We start from the raw sequence: 11,801 nt of genomic DNA on the forward strand, positions 1-11,801 counted from the left end.
AGTTCAGTGTTCAATCCCAGGAAAGAAAACAGGACAAAAGGGGGCAGTTAAAATTTACACTTTTCCAATAGTGCTAGCTGGTACAGTAATATAGACATGTTTGAGTGTTTTTTAAGTCTTTGAATTACTGAACAGTTCCACAAATATTTTGGTATGTTCAGTCTTTCTAGAAGAGAATGACTGTCATTCAAAAACCTTTGGGATACTTCATTGTTTTTTAATTTAGCCTTTTAAACTATGTCAGCTGTATGTGTCTAGTGTCCTGTGTTAAGCTTCACGGAAATCTGGTTACATCCAGAATATGATTTTGTGAAAGAAGAATTTTGACTTCCCAAACCTGCTACCTAAAGTTAAATAGAGGGCATATACTTTCTCAATTGTTATGGGGATTATTCCTTCCACTGAAATTAAAAAAAAAAAATTTCCGGGATTTGAACAATCATGTTTCAGTTACTTTCCACAGTGGGAAGTCTCAAGCAGGAGAAAGCAGTGCTGGGAGCAGTGGGCACTGCTGTGTCCCATAAGAATGTTCAAATACAGATGAGCCTTGATAAAGCTTTGTCATATAGTTACAAAGCACAGCTCATGAAACCAGAACAAAGCAAAATTTCCAGAAAAAAAAGTGCAATAAATTCATATGGCTTATTTGTAAATTTGAAACATCCTCAAAGGGTAAAGCATTTTATTCTGGACAAGATAGCTCATATCCGAAAAGCAAAGTTATAAGAAAGAGTGCTTCAGGCAATCACGATTATTGAATTTACTTCACACTTAACCATCACTTAAACTTCACTTGTGTGGGAATGGGATTCAGATCAAATGGAATCACAGCTTTCTTGTCCCCACTGGAGTCATGAAGTAAAACTTACGGGGATGATTTGGCCACACACCCCAATAGGCTCACGTCTTGTATAAGTGAAAATATCTCCATCTGAAAAACAGAGCAAACACACCATCCAATAAAGGCAAATGCGGGATCCACTCGGGGCAGGGTGATGTGCGGTTGGTGGGAGAGGAGGTTCACAGTGAGTAGCAAAAAGGAAACAAAACTTCCTATTTACAAGGTTAATAACATGAGCAATGAAGCTCTCAAATAGCAATTTCAGTCTAAAGACTGAGTTACAGCAAAATAAGTGACAGGATTGGGGAAGATCTCATAGGCTATAAACTCCATCCCCTGTATTCCAAGATGGCTGCTTTCCATCAGTCTCATACACAGAGTGGTTCAGAACAGAACTGGGAGATGAGGTTCCCTCTCAAACGTCCCAGGAGCTCCACCTTTTAAACGAGTACATGATTTAAAATAGCGAAAACTTCTCCAAGGAATAAGAAGTCTTTCTCTTAGAATTGTTATAGTTTTGGTGTTTCCTTTTTCCTACCAAACATAAATGCAATCTCTTATTATATGAACAAAATACTTTAAATGAAATGTGATTCTTTTCTTTCTTGATTTGAATGACTCTTATGCCTCACTATCAACAGAAACCTAAATATATCTTGGAAGAGGAAACCTTAATTAAGAAAATGCTCCCATGAGATTGTGCTGTAGACAAGTCAATGCAATATTTTCTCAATTATTGTTGGACGTGGATGGCCCAGCACACTGTGAGACGTGCCAAACCTTGGCAGATGATCCTGGATTGCATAAGAAATCAGGCTGAGAAAGCCAAAACAAGTAACCCTATAGTACATTGTATTTGCCCATGGCCTCTGCTTCAGTTACTGCCTCCAGGTTTCTGCACTGAGTTTTTGTCCTTATCTCCCTCAGAGAAGGAATCTAGTGTGGAAATACAAGTGAAAGAGATGATTTGTCCCCAAGTTGCTTTTGTTCATAGTGTTTTAACAGCAAATACTCCCTTTGATATGGTCTCATTTGAAGTTTTACTGTTGGTATGTTGTGTTCTGGCTTCCACAGGAACCTAATGCTAGCACACAACCACTTTCCCTGTCCAGATCTACAGGTACTTTAAACAGCGTCCTCTATGTTTCCCAAGAGAAGAGTAAGAGATACAAAATAGCCTGGTTCATAGTACCGCTGTTGTCTCGTTCTCTTCTAATAGCTTATAAGAGGTATAAGAAGCTAATATATCTTTTACTGTATCTTCCAGATTGAGAGGAAGTACACACCAGAACATGAAGTGGATTATTTGGGTTCCTGAAGTCATTGTAGATAGAGATGTGAAACTGCCTCCAACCCCTCCAAACTGATTCTTTTCTCACATGAAATATTTGCTGTGTGTTTGTTCTGCTGCTTGCATACCCCACTAAGCAATACACCACAATTCCATGCAAAGATTCTTAATCCTGCTGGTAATCAGAGTCTCATCTTGATTTGATGTTTTTGAAATACCTTAGTATAAATTAGGTTGTTGAAGTATATTGAACTAAATATACTGGGCACAGATGAGCACAGCTTACTCATTCTGGACATGCAAAGTCTTAGGTAATAATGTTACAGAAGAAGTACAAATGTCATTATGGGAATGGTACTCAATAAATGATTTTTGTGGCCAGTTTTGAAGACTTGTGATCCTAAAACATCTCACTCAAATTAGTAGGTGAGTCTATGAGAATGTTCTTACTTGAATTCTGTCTATACTATCCACAATGTTTAATCTTAACAGAACTTCCAGCACCAGAACTCTGTTGGGTCAACGTGAAAAGTAAAGTAATTATTTACCTAGTTGATGGGCACATTTGTCAGGGAGAATTTGGAGGTATTCAGTTCTGCATGAATGGCCTCACTTCTGCCATCATGCAGGTAGTTTCCCAAATGTACTTACCACTTGGTATTGTTTGGCCATGGATCTTGTCAGCCCAGCCTGCACAGTACTGTAATGTTTTTATGCTGACTTCTAAATCCATCATGTATGCATGGGGAAATACTTTCCCAGCATTCATTGATTCCATTGTCTGAAAAATAAGTAGTAATATCATAGTCAAAAAATTAAACAATAAAAATTGCAGCTAGAATATACAGTCAACCATTTTAGATTTTCATAATTATGTACTAGAGTTTTAGAAATATAAGAATTCTTAAATCTTATGTTCCTTTGAAAGCAACTTAAAAAGAATTAAATGACTTGTTTGTGGTCACATAACAAGATCCTGATGAGAGAGGTAGCGACATTCTGATTGCCTGATCCCACTAATCTTTCTGTCTGATTCTAAGTACCTCTGGCTAAGCGTGTCTAAGAGCTGGTTACATAAGTACATAGCTGTGAAAATGATTCTTAGTCTCCACATCCTATCAGAGTTCCAACAAGCTTGCACTTGTCATCTGACTGTAGCAACAATTCAGGGTCTGAACTAGGCACAATGTCACCATTGCCTTCCTATTCCTCTCATGTATAAATGGTCTGCTAGTACAATTTTAAACCAAACTGGCCAGCCAGTTGGAATGGTGAATGCTCCCAGAAGCTTCCCCACTGTCTCCCTTTGGGTATAGGTTCATACTCACAGCCAGCAGCAGATGGTCTCTTTTCATTAAGTCAGCCAGCTTGTTCAGCAGCCGCCCCCTCTCTGAAGCATCCATGGTGCGCCATGGGGAGCCAATCTGAAAAGCCTGTCGTGCAGCCTTCACGGCTTTGTCCACATCTGCCTGGAAGTCACAGAACATTCATTTCAGGATGTTCAAAACTCTAGACTGGCGAGCTAAACATCACAAATTAATGAATAGAACACAGTCCTCAGGTGGACCAAGGAACCCCACCATATACCACCTGCCTAGCACAGTCTGATGAGTAACATACCCTTGGGGAGAGAAAGCAGGCCGTCTTGCACATATTCTAGGGAGAATTGAAAGTGTGTAGCCAAGTAGGCATGTTAAAATGAAATCAAGGAAATCTCAGAAAGAACTTAGCAGTCACCCAGAAAAGGGTTCAACTCACTTGCCTGGATCACAAAAATTGACGGACGACTAAGACTGCAATGAATGGACTCCAAACAAACTGTTGTCTGATACCCAGTGTGTGTGTCTGGTACCATGGACTCTTTGGCTCTGCTGGGACCCTGCTGTTGAAGCAGCCTGCTGGACAGCCGACCCCTATACTTGATCACCTGTCTGCACTGCTATTTTCTGTTCCAGACCCAGCTTGACCTTGGATCTTGCCGTTGAGCTCTGCAGCTTCTATATTCCCCCTGAGTCCAGCCAATGCCCGCAGCTCTGCCCAGGCACAGATTCCTTATCATATAGGTTCTTTCTAAAACACCTCTGAAGCCTATGAACTCTGCTGCAGACTCTTTAACTTGTATTCATTTAGTTATCCATAAATGCATATACCGTGGTCCAAATACGGTTACTATGTGATGTGTGATATGAGAATTAATGTTAGTAATTAATCCTGGAAGAAATAATTCATATTCTCCTCAAGAAGACTACTAAGCTGGTTGACTTTCGTATTAAATTGTTCACATTTGAATGGTTAAATCTTGTGAATTTATTGCTATTCAATTCAGTTACACATAATTGAAAGACATAAACATATTCATCTGTGCTTGGATATGACACATAAGCCACATATGGCTTATTATTGTTGATATTTTTACAACAAATCATGCTGTAAATAATTATTTTCAGTTATGTAACAATCATTTTGCATTAGCCAAAATTATAAGTCTCATAAATGTTTTTGATAGAATTTTTGTAGTATTTTTTTTAATTTCAAGCTTCCTGTATTGTAGATTTTTATTCAGGGGCTGGCATTTCCAAGATACTTTTGAATTAAACAGAAAACAGTGATCAGGTTAACTGTGATTTACTATCATCAAATCATGTGACCTAGGAAAATAAAATACTACAGTTTGAAGTCAGAGCCACTAAAGAGGAAAAATATATATATTTGCTCTGGCCCCTGCCCCACCCTTACGATACCGTGAGAGGCTTCATTTGGCCTGTCGGTAGCCCCATTGCACTTGTGGATGGAATCTCCAGAACCTTTAGCCTGTGACCTAATGAGTAAGCCTAGCATATCAGACTTGACTGTGAACTTGACCAGGTTAGAACAGTCCTCTAAGCAATGCTAGTCACTCTTCATTAGAGCTCTCACAAATTGTTTGAACATCAACGATTCTCAAAGGACAATTTGGTTAATGATTCCAAAACAGGATAGAGATATAGGAAGGTGGCTGTGAAGCCAGCTCTTGCTTATCACTAAAAATTTCCTTATAGCAGTGGTTCTCGACCTTCCCAGTGCTGTGACTGTGTAATACAGTTCCCCTTTTGTGGTGACTCCCACCATAAAAGTATTTTTGTTGCTACTTCAACACTGTCACTTTACTGTTGTTATGAATTGTAATATAATATCTGTGTTTTCTGATAGTCTTACATGACCTCTATGACAGGGTTGTTCGACTCCACCCCCCAACACAGCTTGAGAATCCCCGTCTTAGAGGATCCACTAGCCAACCAGATTGGCACAGTAATTTGGCCTGCAAGTTTGTCTGGGGATGAATTAGTCTCCTTGATCTTTCTATGAGAGAGGCAGTTGTCACTAAGCACAGAACAGATCAGTGCTCACTGGCAAGGCACTGCCAGTTTTCCCATCTGTGCCTTCAAAAGAAGGTAAACCTCACTGACTCCCCTAGAAAACTCTTCAGCCTGATTAAAAAAGTTTCTACTGAACCCAGGTAGAGAGTTGTTTTCCTGATGGAACTAACCCCAGCATCAGAGCAAAATGTCCCATAGAAGCTAAATGTTCAAGGCCTCAATGTTAAAGCATTGATAATGTGACTTTTTATTAACTTGTATCTACAAACTCATAGTCTTTTTAGTGTCATTTTATTGTCATGGAGAAGGCATAATTAGCTGACTGATGTTGTAAAATATTAGTTAAAGATGTGTTACAATGGTTTATACTGTAGAACATTTGTTTAATGATACAAAGATGTGGTACATTCATCTACATTGCATTTGTTTAACTCTGTGAAGCTGTTTCTTTGCCTGTCTAAAACACCTGATTGGTCTAATAAAGAGCTGAATGACCCATAGCAGGGAAGGAGAAAGGATAGGCAGGACTTGCAGGCAGAGACAATAAATAGGAGGAGAAATCTCAGGGGAAAGATCAAGGAATGAGAAAAAAAAGAGAGGAGGATGCAAGGGGCCAGGACCCAGGTACACAGCAAGCCAAGGAGTAAGAAGTTAAGATAGGCCTATAGGACAAAGATAAAAGCTCAGAGGCAAAACAGAGCTGGGATAATTTAAGCTAAGGAAAGCTGGCTAGAAACAAGCCAAGTTAAGATCAGAAAGAATAAGTCTCTGTATATTTATTTGGGAACTGGGCAAAGAACTAAAGAGCCAAGAGCCAAAGAGATATCAAAAAATTATTTAAAAAAACTACATAACCTTAAATATGTTATTATATTAAAACTGCATGCCCCATACTAAATGCTAATGCTAACCCTTAAGAAAAGAGACACATTATTTAAAAATTAATACTTCATTATGCTACAGTAGCCTCAGAACATCAACATTTTGAACCCCACCTCTCTATTCTAGATTCCTGGGTAGCATTAGAAATGCTAACATAGATCTACAGTCCATAGGTTTTTTTTTATCATTTCTTGGTCTTTTGATATTTAATTTTTTTAAGTTATTATGTATTGTGTATAATTATTCTCTACCAGATATATATGAGGCAATTTCTTATGTCAAGGACAATAGAACATTTACCCAACTGGCTGAGCAGCCACATTTTCATGCCTTTCACTGAACTTGCAGTGAGCTTTGAGCTCAGAATAATGAGTTAAAAAGACTTCTGGTGTGAACTAGACCTGCAGGTGTTGGAAAACTCACCTTGTCCCCTTCTTCCACATGGCAGATGACCTCCTCAGTTGCTGGGTTAATGACAGGAAATTTCTTGCCACTCACTGAGTCATGCCATTCATTGTTGATGAAGATCTGTGGGGATGCAGCAAAGGGAGACAAAAAGCATTTAAATATGCACTACGGTGAAGGGTTTGATAAACTAGTGTTGCGGTATTAAGTGCAACCCAGATATTATGGGGCTTTCCCTGTCTTAAAAATGCTCACATGTGTGTCATTTAACACCTACAAAAATATAGATGGGGCTGGAGAGATGGTTAGGAGCTCTGGCTGCTCTTCCAGAGGTCCTGAGTTTAATTCCCAGCAACCGCATGGTGGCTCACAGCCATCTATAATGAGATCTGGTGCCCTCTTCTGGCATGCAAGCATACATGGAAGGAATGTTGTATACATAATAAATAAATCTTTAAAAAATATATCCAAAAATTTAAAAAGAAAGAAAAAAACATAGAGGTTAGACAACTGGGAATTTAGATGTGTGTTACTAAGATATACTAACTAGGAGAGGCACCCTTAGATCCTTGGAAAAGGGTGTGAATTTCAGTTTTGCGTCCTGGACTTGGGTTTTATTAAGAAATTGTTTCTATGTGCATTTGACTCCATTCCTTCCTCTGTATAAAAGAAATCTTAGCCTTGTACTAAGGCCATTGTGAGAAAGCTAACAGAAGCCTTGTGGCTTATTCCATGGGCACAAAAATACTATTAACTCCTGACAAGTTTTTGAGAGTGGAAAGTATTGTCCCTTCCTAACTTAAATTATTTAAGGACATGTGCATTTTTATTTCCACATATGCGTTTGCCTGTGTGAGTGTCAGTAGAGCACATGCATGCAGGGGCGGAAGGACAGAGGGCCTTGGCTGCCTTGGAACAGGAAAGTGGTTAAGGTGTGTGAAACGAGAAAGGAGAAATAAGACCTCAAATCCCAGGAAACAAAATCCTTCACCCTGAGATCCATGGAGAACCCTCAGAACTTCTCTCTGAGGAAGTCTTTATCAGACAGGACAGACTGTGCAAGACAGACTGACAGAAAATTAGGAGAAAATGAGAGGAGAATGATATGGTGGGAAACAGATCTTGGAAAATTCAGATAAAACTATTCAGAAAAAATACACCAGGGCCATGATTGCTAATGTAGACCATTCCCCATGAGCCAGCCCTGGCCTCAAGTGCTTCTTATGAATTAAACGATCTGGCTGTTACACCCCCTCAGGAAATGGAGCTCCTCATCATCCATATCAATGGTAAAAAGGCAGAGGCAGGTGAGGCGAAGGAGTTTGACCAGTGATCCTGTAACTTTCCAATGAGCTCTTCATGCTGAAGCTCTGTAGCAGGAATGGAGGGTGCATGGAGCATTTCCTCACTGCTCCTGAGAAGTTATGGACAGAAAGCTGATGGGTGCGCTTGGATTTAGAGTTATAAAGGCTTCCAATACAAAAGACCTTGTATTTACAAAAGAAAAAAGAAAAGAAAAGAAAAGAAAGATAGTTCTCAAACACTGAATTCCATTTTACCTACTCCAGTCAAAGAGAAACTGAATTAGGAGATGAGTCCTGGAAAGATGGGGCAATGATACAGCGATGGCCTGTTTTGTGCTTAAAAAACAAAAACAACAACAAAAAAACACTCTGACAGTTAAGATTATGCGAGTGACTATACCTGTATTTCTTTTTCTTTTTGTTATCAATCTGCTTGTTTGTTCCTTTTCTTGTGCACTAAACACTGTTCGAGTAGGAAAAAAAAAATCTCCTGGTCAAAGAGAATAGAATCTCGGACCTAGGTGGAGACTTAATATTAGAGTTGGACTGGTTCCGTCACTTTGGACAAGGGACCACTGTAGGAAGCTGGGCTCCCCTTAAGCCAAACTAAAGAGATAAGGAGAATAATGAGTCCTTTAATGAAATAATGTACTTTCTCTTCCAAGAAAACCCACCCCTAATGCATAAGTTTGGACAACAGCACTGTAAGATGATAAGTCTGATCACTCTTATGAATTATTCAGAAAAGAATAACTTTCCCTTTTCCTCTTTCTATGTCTCTTCTGAGAATGCTTTCCTTAACAGTTTGATCCTTTCTCCCAACATTTTGAACTTCCTATTCCTTCCCAAAATATATCCCTGCCCTCCATGTGGCTCTTTGGTGGCTATGTGTTCCACTTCAGTAAATGTCTGAATGATGAGAATGCTCCCTTCCACCTCCAGTCTCCTACTCTGAGCAGCTGCTGAGGTTTCACATCTGGTTTGCCCTGAGGTTTTTCCCTATAAGTTCCAATAATAGTCCTCCAGATTCCATTTCATGAGACTGAGAACCCCAAGAAATTCCCCTGAATTTTCCTGACATCAATACAATATACCTCTTGCAATAATAAAGAAGAAAACTAAAACAGTGAAGGAAAATAATACGAAAATTGAGACACTGGTCAAGCAAAGCAATTTGACTAATACTTCTCACCCTTGCCTTTCAGGTTTGCAACTAGGAACTTACTTAATAGTCATTTTTTCAACATCTCCTAAGAGTGAAAATCAAATATAATTCTCCATGGAATGCAGTAAAAGAACATGAAGAAGGATAGAGAAAGCTCCTCATTGAGATTTAATTGCATACAAAGCTGGTTTCTTTCCAAGTGGGAAAATGCTGTAACCAGCAAATCAAATAATACAATGCTTTCAATGCTTTATAAGTAGACCAAACATACTTAGAAAATCAAAATTCACTGAATGGAGTTGTTTATTATTAAGTAGAGAAGTATTTGAACATCAAATAAATGTGTTCTTGACTCTTAAATAGTCTCTCCACTCTCCCTAGGATGTCTTTATGTAATGTTTGCAGCAAAGAAGTTTCAATCTGGAAACGTCTGTCCATGTTTAGGGATTACTGGTTCAACCTGCATTTGTACATGGAACCTTAAGGAATAGCTTATTTTTCTAGTACTTTCACCTTATCTTTAGTTAGTAAGTGCTAAATGAAACAACCCAGAGTAAAGACAGCTCACTTTAAAACCTCCTTGAGATGTGCACGCGCACACACACTCACAGTCTTAAGAAAATTCATAAATGACAAATGAAGTAAAGGGGGAGGGGCTTTCTGATGACCAATATACTTTTGCTTTTGAAATCATGCAAACCAAACTTTTCTTAGTGATTAAACTGTAACTATACAAACAGTGTGGACAGTTCCCATCTTCTTGGAATTCCTGATTTGTATGTTGTGACGGGTATTTCTTCCAAATGAAAGGAGGGTCAGAGCCTATGGAGTGCACACACTTTGACACCTATGAGCTGTTGGAGATTGTATACACATCCTAGATCCTATATTCTCCTTTGTCAAAACCTAAATTGAAAGCAATTTCTGTCCAAGAAAGCCTGGTGAAATCATGCCCCAGACATGTCTAGCTGCTTATGGATGGATCACAGCCAAGGTCCACTCCTCTTTGCAGACCTTAGCCAAAGCAAAGAGTCCTTAAACCAGGCAGCTCCCTCACTTCAGATGCTTAGAAAAATGCAAAAGGCTTCAGGGATTCAAAACCAACTACATTTGCTCACAAGGAAAATGAAATAGATGAGAAAAGACATCAGGTCTTTTCACTTACTTTAACACTCTCTGATGTCCTTGTTTGGTTCAGAACCCAGCATGGTTCTCCCCAGAGCTGAACAGTTCGTCTCTCACTTTGTTTTCTGCATCAGGCCATAACACGGCTAATTTTAAGTGACTTTTCTAATAACTTGATTGTGTGTGTGTGTGTGTGTATGTGAGAGAGAGAGAGAGAAACCGAGCGTGGGTTTTTTTTTTTTTTTTGAATCCTAAGATATGTAACAGAATTACACATGAAACTGCTCAGTAGGTAAAATGACGATAGTCCCTCAGGACGAGCCCAGCCTAATCATCTGCTCTCCCTGGATGAAAATTTCCAAGCCTGGGTCAGATTCCTGCTCTTGTGTCTCTAAATATGTTAACAATGGTATGTTTTTTCCAACAACAGCAAACCTCCGTGGAGGAATAAACAACTACTATTTCTATCTCAAAATAAGAAAAACAACACAAGTCCATTTGGGGCTTTTGGCAGCAGCCTCCATTTAATGTCCAGGGTTAAGTCCTCCAACCTTAACACTGTAAACAAATAGCCATATTTCCCTGTTCCACTGTGCTATTTTGAGAAAGACAGTGAGAGAGAACTCCCCATGTACCTGGCTGCTTCCACTAAGTTCCTCTGTTTGTCTAACCATAAGTGCTCACTGCACAGGGTTAATAGACCTGCTATTCACTCTGCTTTACTGCACTCTGGCTCAAGATCAGTCAAACACAGGGAAATCCTTTTCCCTTGGATGTGTGTCTTATGAGACTTTGTCTGAAATGGCTTAGAATTCACCACTGAATCAGGTCACTCGCTTTGCAAGCTTTTTGTCTTTCTGTCTGCAAAGAAGCCCCAATAGACCATGCTTTAACCAGGACCCCAGGGAAAGCCCCACCTGCAAGTGTCTTTCTTACCTTGGTATACTGAATCTTCAAGTTGCCCAGCGGGGCAGGAATTTCAGGTTGTGCAGGCGAAGACATTGCTGGTTTGGCTCCTGGAACACTGGTGACAGGCTCAGCAGTTTGGTTCTGCTCCTTTTTATCCAAATGCTCAAAGGGTCATTTGCATATTAGGATGTGATTGGATGGGCAGACTCACAGCAGGGCAGAAAGAACACTACTCTCTTGGGAACTTCTAAGGCTGGCAGGGAGCCTTTGCCTTTAAATGTGAATCCTTAAGGAACCTGCACCTCAGCCCTGAAGTTCCATCTGGAGACTACTCACTATTTACAGATGAATTAATTCACCAGGCCAAACCTGTGCTAAGAGAGTACTTGACTAGGAGCTCTGGACACTCGAAGACAGTTATTTTCTAAGATTTTCATGACTTTTTAGGTTACCATGTAACTTTCCCTTCTCGGATAGACTTTGTGAAGTAAAGAAGAAAAGGTTCTGTTATCAACAGCAGCTG

General features: G+C 39.5%; 1 protein-coding gene across 1 annotated transcript in view; it reads right to left on the reverse strand.

Moving 5' to 3' along the window:
* The window catches only part of LOC142850307 (aldehyde dehydrogenase, cytosolic 1), a 33,151-nt gene extending 21,636 nt beyond the window's left edge, over nt 1-11,515 (reverse strand). Inside the window, exons 1-5 of the mRNA XM_075973665.1 lie at nt 11,306-11,515; nt 6,794-6,898; nt 3,461-3,601; nt 2,784-2,913; nt 870-931 (exon numbers count right to left, since the gene is read on the reverse strand). Coding sequence (XP_075829780.1) covers nt 870-931; nt 2,784-2,913; nt 3,461-3,601; nt 6,794-6,898; nt 11,306-11,371 — 504 coding nt within the window. The 5' untranslated portion in view covers nt 11,372-11,515. The remainder of the gene's footprint in view (nt 1-869; nt 932-2,783; nt 2,914-3,460; nt 3,602-6,793; nt 6,899-11,305) is intronic.
* Nucleotides 11,516-11,801: the final 286 nt, after the last annotated feature.

The sequence above is a fragment of the Microtus pennsylvanicus genome, chromosome 5 (genome assembly GCF_037038515.1).
Source record: "Microtus pennsylvanicus isolate mMicPen1 chromosome 5, mMicPen1.hap1, whole genome shotgun sequence".
Classification (NCBI taxonomy): Eukaryota; Metazoa; Chordata; class Mammalia; order Rodentia; family Cricetidae; genus Microtus; species Microtus pennsylvanicus.